Here is a 7,757-nt window from a genome sequence, read left to right on the forward strand (position 1 = left end):
AGCAAACTAATCATTTGGCAATCATTTGTTTTACGAGGGGCGCAATAATTTTTTTGGTTGAGGTCACTACAATATGGAAAGAAGTTCATAAAATAAAACATTTTATTTCAAACAATAACAAAAAATACAATATAATATAAATAAAAAGAATATAAATAGAAATATCATTTGATAATACATTTTTTTTGAGAATTCAGTCAATATTTTTAATTGGAACTAATCTAAAATAATATTGCACACATCCCCGCGTTATTTATACAGAGTGTCATAAATAATGAGAAGAACAAGAAAAAATAGTCACAGATTGAATCGTGGGGGCTTCTAAAAAGATTGCAAACAAAAATATAAAAAAATAGTGTGAATCGTATTTCACCACGGATTTAAATAAATAGTTGTCAAAAGAAAATTCAATTTCTTCTAAAATTTATTTGTGATTGGCTATATTCTCGTACGTAACTTTAGCGTGATACCCATTATCATCCGCGTAGTATTGGACTTTTTGTCGCCGACCATCCGGTAATAGCACGTGATAACTTCCTTCTGCATTTTTGCCGCTACGTTTTTCTTCGTGTCCAAAATCGCTACCTTCTTTGTCTTTGATTCTGTAACCGAAAGCGTATTTGGATGCGTATTGCAACTGAAAAAAATATATACACATTCATTAATTTAAACTAGAAATAATTAGTAATCAAAACGGAAATATAATAATTGAATTTTGAAGACTATTTTTTTTGCATATGGCAACATCGCACTATTATGAAGTCTTTCTAGGAATGTTAATTCCCCTACCACTCTTATTTCGTTGAGTTTGATGATTTTATGTATTTTAGTTATTAGGATGGTCATGGTGAAGATGTAGGATTTGTTTTCTATGTAGGGGTGGGCTGGGATATTTCTAAGTGAATTTTCTTTGCGTGTTTATGTATGTTTTCATTTCATTTTCGTATACAGAGTGATGTGACTCATTTTTAAAGGTAATAAATTGAAATTTTAGCTATTTAAATAACAATAAACATTAAATATTTATAGAAGATGTTAAAAAATGTTATTGTAGATAATATCTACATATTGAGTATTGAATGAATTTAGCACACCAACTTTCAAATACATAAACGAAATTTTTCAAATGTTTACCTACAGTTGTTCAAATATGTTTCACTCTCGCCAATGAAAACATTTCGATAGCATCATTAAACATTTTTCATTGTTAAAACTTTCAATTATTAATAGTTATAAAGCTGAGTATATTTTTAGTTAAGTATAAATATTGAAAGACTCGATTTCAGTGGTTTAGTGTTGTAATTATTTCGAGACAACAACATTCGAAATTAATTGTACAAAAAATAGTTTTCTTTTCGGAAAATAATCAAATTGTGTGATATTTGTTCCAATAAAACGTTATAAAATGAAAAAAAAAACAAATAGGAATCATAGGTTATAATATTGGTTCAAGGTAAATTACTTTTTAAATACATGTAATTTCACTATATTTAAATATATTTTTTGTTAATAAATATTATTATTCTCGCATTTATATGTAATTATTGTAAAATAAGTGAAATAAAACTCAGTTTTTGTTTTGTTTTATTAAAATTACAGGCGGAGATGTAAATTTTGTTTTAGTAACTTTGTTCTTTGACATAGAGATGACGCTACTTTACTAAACTCAACCTAATAATACTATCTTCGAAATATAGATGGTGCTTCTGTGTAAACTTAACCTTCATATAATAGATATACGTCTTTTGATTATGAATGTTCAATTAAATTCACTAAATAATAATAAAAATTAATGAAAAAAGTTATGATGATTATTTTTAAACCTTATTTATCACATCTAATATTCTATAAATATTCATTATTGAATGATACTTTTATTTAAAAATAATCGATGTTTATACGGTTATTTTATCGATAAAATCGATTTTGTACTTTCTTTGTGAAAGTATCATTCGAGAGATAGGTGAAAATAATTTTTATTTACTACTAGGAAAATGCAAAATTCTAAGTACAAAACTTTGGCTTTTATGGTAAAATTTTGAAAAAAAAAGTATAGTTCAGTTATTTGATTCATGTTTCTATAATATTTATTTGTAATATAATTCAATTAACAATATGGTAAACAAAAAAAAATAAGTACGTAATTATAACGAGAAGAGAAAGTATACATAATTTAAAAACTAAATTTAGACACACACTAAATATTACATTACGTGATCATATTCTTATATTTCATTTTAATAACTTTTATAACGACTCCGAGATTATTTCCTAATAAACAAAAAGAAAACAATAAAAACATTCATGTTTCAAAAAACATAAACAACGTATATAAATGACTTAACCATTATGAAGATGATAAATCTAACACTGATGCGCAACTTAACAATGACAGATATATAGTAATATATTAGCTAAACGAGGATAACAAATAGTATCAATATGAAAATATTGATTCTAGGAATAGAGGTGGGAACTTAAACTTGAAAATAACAGTTTTGTTTCTTTGTGTTGATTCAATATAGGGTTTGTCTTATTATAATCGATTATTTTGAAATCAAGTAACTCCTAACCTACACAAATGTTATAATTTAATTTTCATTTTAGATAAAGCATGTTGCACTTTCCTCTCGATTTCGCGAAACGTAGGATATCTATTCGTATATCGTTTATGATTCTTTCTTCTTCTTTTCCTTCTTTTATTAAAAACGGGAGATTTATCGTTATTTATAATAACCACATGTTTACAACCATGATCGTGATTTGGAGACGGTAAATAATGACTCACCAAAGGTTTATAAAACCGTTTAGAAATATCATAATGGAAATGTTCATCAGTATCTTTTCGAGAATCAAAAATTATATCTTTGGTCGTATCGGGTATAATATAATCGTTCAAATAATACAGGGAATCGTCGAAATTATTAAAAACGAGTCTCTCTGCTTTGGGCTCATCTAATTTACTAGTATTTTCAATTTGTGTTTTGTTTAGTTTTACAGTTTTAATAATTTCGTTAGTTTCGTCATCGTAATATTCGTAATATTCATCGTATTCTTCTGTATAATTATTTATATCTCGTTTTACTTTATTATTATTAATACTTACGTCTTCGTTATCTTCTACAGGGTTATTCTCAAATGTTTCTTGTTGTTTTAATATCACGTGCTGGTAGGCTGTCGATTCGGCTTCTTTTTCGTATTGTTCTTCTTCTTTTTGTGCTTTCTTATCGACGTATTCAACTAGAGCTTTATTTCTATTTAAAATCGCTTTATTTTTTTGATGGATTTGTTGTAAAATTACTTTTTCGGCATTTAGTTGAGCTATAGTTTTATGGAGATGATGTGGGGCGTAATGTTCCATATTTTTATCTTCGTACTGTTGAGGTTTCACCTGGGGTTGTACTAAAACTTGCTTTGGTGGTTGGTTAATATGATCTGGTGCGTGTTCTGGTTCTATAGAAGGAACCGCGGTGGTTAAAGCAGTTTTATAACTAATTTGTTGTATTGTTTGCGTTGGTGATACTACTTGTGGCGGTATAGGTGTGGAATACACTATTTGGTGATGTACGGGGGTATTTAAAAGAGTAGTATATTCTGATTGCTTCGGTTGTATTAAACTCAAAGCATGTGGGTTATCGTATAAACGTTTTTGTACATTTTCGAATATAGCCCTTTGAGCTTGTTCTATAGCTTTATGTTGGGCAGCTACGTGAGCTTGTGCAGCTTGTTGTGCCCTTTCTAAAGCGTTTTGCACTTGAAATTTGGACGCTTCTTCGAGTTGCTTTTGTATCCTTTGGAAAGTTTCTTTGGTAACCACTTGGTTTGATTCGGGAGTTAGGGGTTGATTAGATATTTGGATATTTGCGTTTTTTTCTGGGATGGAAGTGAGGTCTTTACCGCTGAAGGGCTGCGCTCTTTCAATCACCGGTACGAATGTGTTTTGCTGTAAAAATCTTTGTAAACTTTCCAATTGCATCTGTGGATTTTTTCCTATGAGATCGTTTAAAGAATCTACGTCCTCGTAGGATCTACTTTGGATCTGAACCGCATTTCTTTTAGCTTTTAATTTTAAAATTTGTTTAACCACTTTTGGGTCAACGTAAATGACGTGTTTGTCTAGCTCAGACCCGCCATCTTGTCTATCGACGTCTTTAATATCTCTTCCATGTCTAGTTTTAACGTTTAAAACAAATTTTTTATCGTAATTTCTCGGGTTCTCCAACGTTTTCAAGTAGGAATCGTCTAAAAATTGTTTATTAGAATTATTTTTTCTAAATTGCGTGAGTTTTTCCAAGTTGATTTTCTGTTGCTGCGCGTATCTCTGTTTTAAATAATCTTGTTGTTTAGTCTGATGGAAATTAAATTTTGTCGGTTCGGTATGTCGGATTATTCTTACGGAATCTTTGTCGTTTGTATTTTCATCGTTTTCGTCTTCTGTAACTTTAGGATTGTGATTTGGTATAGTATAAATCGAAGCGACGAAAGTTAAAAGTAAAATCACCTGAAAAAACATTCAATATTATACCGAAATCATCAAAATAAATATCGTAGTCGTTCAAATTCAACCCGAAATCATCGAAATTTGATTAAAAAGTTTGTACAGTTAATCAAATTCATTCCGAAATCATCAAAAATTGATTATAAATATCGTAATCGTTCAAACTCAACCCGAAATCACCAAAAATTGATTAAAAACATCGTAGTCGTTTAAATTCAACCCGAAATCATCAAAATTTGATTAAAAAGTTTGTACAGTCAATCAAATTCATTCCGAAATCATTAAAAATTGATTAAAAATATCGTAATCGTTCAAATTCAACCCGAAATCATTAAAATTTGATTAAAAAGTTTGTCCAGTCAATCAAATTCATTCTGAAATCATCAAAAATTGATTAAAAATATCGTAGTCGTTTAAATTCAACCCGAAATCATCAAAATTTGATTAAAAAGTTTGTACAGTCAATCAAATTCATTTCGAAATCATCAAAAATTGATTAAAAATATCGTAGTCGTTTAAATTCAACCCGAAATCATCAAAATTTGATTAAAAAGTTTGTACAGTCAATCAAATTCATTCCGAAATCATCAAAAATTGATTAAAAATATCGTAGTCGTTTAAATTCAACCCGAAATCATCAAAATTTGATTAAAAAGTTTGTACAGTCAATCAAATTCATTTCGAAATCATCAAAAATTGATTAAAAATATCGTAGTCGTTTAAATTCAACCCGAAATCATCAAAATTTGATTAAAAAGTTTGTACAGTCAATCAAATTAATTCTGAAATCATCAAAAAATGATTAAAAATATCGTAATCGTTCAAATTCAACCCGACATAATCAAAATTTGATTAAAAAGTTTGTACAGTCAATTAAATTCATTTCGAAATCATCAAAAATTGATTAATAATATCGTAGTCGTTTAAATTCAACCCGAAATCATCAAAATTTGATTAAAAAGTTTGTACAGTCAATCAAATTCATTCCGAAATCATCAAAAATTGATTAAAAATATCGTAGTCGTTTAAATTCAACCCGAAATCATCAAAATTTGATTAAAAAGTTTGTACAGTCAATCAAATTCATTTCGAAATCATCAAAAATTGATTAAAAATATCGTAGTCGTTTAAATTCAACCCGAAATCATCAAAATTTGATTAAAAAGTTTGTACAGTCAATCAAATTCATTTCGAAATCATCAAAAATTGATTAAAAATATCGTAGTCGTTTAAATTCAACCCGAAATCATCAAAATTTGATTAAAAAGTTTGTACAGTCAATCAAATTCATTTCGAAATCATCAAAAATTGATTAAAAATATCGTAGTCGTTTAAATTCAACCCGAAATCATCAAAATTTGATTAAAAAGTTTGTACAGTCAATCAAATTCATTCCGAAATCACCAAAAATTGATTAAAAACATCGTAGTCGTTTAAATTCTACCCGAAATCATCAAAATTTGATTAAAAAGTTTGTACAGTCAATCAAATTCATTCCGAAATCATTAAAAATTGATTAAAAATATCGTAATCGTTCAAATTCAACCCGAAATAATCAAAATTTGATTAAAAAGTTTGTACAGTCAATGAAATTAATTCTGAAATCATCAAAAAATGATTAAAAATATCGTAATCGTTCATTTTCAACCTGAAATCATCAAAATTTGATTATAAACATCGTAAATCGTACAGTTGATCAAATTCATCCCGAAATCATGAAAATTTCATTATAAATATCATACAGCTGATCAAATTCATCCCGAAATCATCAAGTTTCAATATAACTTCGTTTCAAACAAAATTAAAAGGAAATTAGTGATTATTTCCTTCGAATGATCTGTTATTTAAGAAAACCTAAATAATTTTGACAATTTCATCATTATAAGGTACAATTTGGGAGCGAAAACCGAATAAAATAGTTTTCTAATCAATAATTTCGTCTTAATTGCGTTTAACCTTTTGTACTGGCCTAATATTTTCATAGAAAAAATTTTACTTTTAAAAGATCGTGTATAACTACCTTTAAAATAACAAAAAAAGGACTTACCTTTAATAATATATTAACACAACAAGGATAGTAAATAATTATCGTCAATTCGAAGTATAGAGATGGGAGCTTCTAATTACCAAATTGGTTAGTACGTAATATAAATAGCAACGAAATTATGAATAAGTATCAACATTTTTTTAAGATCATTCAACTTGTGATTTAATTAGAAGTGTCAAATACAAACGCATTTTATTTAATATTTTGTTTCGTTTTTGGAAGCAACGATATGTATAACTTGTTTGTTGAATGTGACGTCAAAATGAAGGTTAATTTGATCGACTGTAACTTTTGAAATATTAGTAGTCCCTAGAGAGGGTAGACTAGAAAAAATTTAAGAAAAATATGCTTTTTATAACTTGATTTATTCTAATTGAATATTATTTTTAAATACAATGAAAATTTAATTTCAAAGTGAAATAAAATTCTATGCATTTATATTTGATTATATTTAAAAACCTACCTCTATAAATTTCATAATTCCACTATAAACTTTTATAACTAACCAAAAACTTCTACGTCTTCACTAGAACCATTTAGCATTGGCACTGAAGAAATTGAATAGCGGCTTTCATTTCTATACTTCGCCATCTCGATTATGGTTCCTCTTTCTATAACGTATCTTTGTGTTTTAGAGGAAGAGAGAGGATGTGAACTTGTCTCAGACATGTGATTCTTCTAGCCCGCATTTCTCCTTAACACACACTAATTTATTCCACCAAAAATCATATTCATATCAAAATTTATAAATAATTAAAATTTGTATTGAAAAATAAATTGTTATTGGAGAATATTCAGTTAGTTTTCGAAATACCTACCGACATAAACTCTTTAAGAGATCATAATCGTGAAAAATCGTTAGTCATTTTTCAAGTTTTACTTCTTTATACCACAATTTTTTAATGGTGGAATTTCTTTGGCTCTGTCTACAGTTGTGATGAGTCTGAAATTTAATACAAACACGCATTTTACGGTTTTTTATTATTTTTATATTTGAGTTGATCTAAATAATTCTGTCACTATTTTTGTTAATTTTGTAACTATTCAACAAGAATTGATAATATAGAAATTTCATCTTATGGATAATTATTAATTTAATGCCATATCTAATAAATTATTTTATTTTAATATTCTCCCACGAACTTTCTATTTTTTCAAATTTAATAATCGTGATTCAAATATATGCAAATAGATGCACTTGTCCCGATGTCA

The 7,757-nt window shown here is 27.6% G+C and overlaps 1 protein-coding gene across 1 annotated transcript; it reads right to left on the bottom strand.

The window, feature by feature from the left end:
• Positions 1–424: 424 nt before the first annotated feature.
• On the bottom strand, positions 425–7,512 carry LOC130441740 (transcription factor SPT20 homolog). Its single transcript, XM_056775523.1, has 4 exons — positions 7,426–7,512; positions 3,286–4,501; positions 3,107–3,240; positions 425–637 (listed from the first exon to the last, which is right to left on the bottom strand). The coding sequence occupies exons 1-4, from the start codon at positions 7,510–7,512 to the stop codon at positions 425–427; spliced, it is 1,650 nt and encodes a 549-aa protein (XP_056631501.1).
• Positions 7,513–7,757: the final 245 nt, after the last annotated feature.

The sequence above is a fragment of the Diorhabda sublineata genome, chromosome 3 (assembly GCF_026230105.1).
Source record: "Diorhabda sublineata isolate icDioSubl1.1 chromosome 3, icDioSubl1.1, whole genome shotgun sequence".
Lineage (NCBI taxonomy): Eukaryota > Metazoa > Arthropoda > Insecta > Coleoptera > Chrysomelidae > Diorhabda > Diorhabda sublineata.

What these genes read in the sequence shown, in the direction of transcription:
- LOC130441740 (XM_056775523.1), bottom strand. Translation starts at nt 7,512, where the DNA reads ATGCGTGTTTGTATTAAATTTCAGACTCATCACAACTGTAGACAGAGC. An exon ending in AAAAATTGTGGTATAAAGAA is followed by an intron (nt 4,502 to 7,425) that starts GTAAAACTTGAA and finishes ATGTTTTTTCAG; the next exon opens with GTGATTTTACTTTTAACTTT. An exon ending in CTGTAGAAGATAACGAAGAC is followed by an intron (nt 638 to 3,106) that starts GTAAGTATTAAT and finishes TATTTTTTTCAG; the next exon opens with TTGCAATACGCATCCAAATA.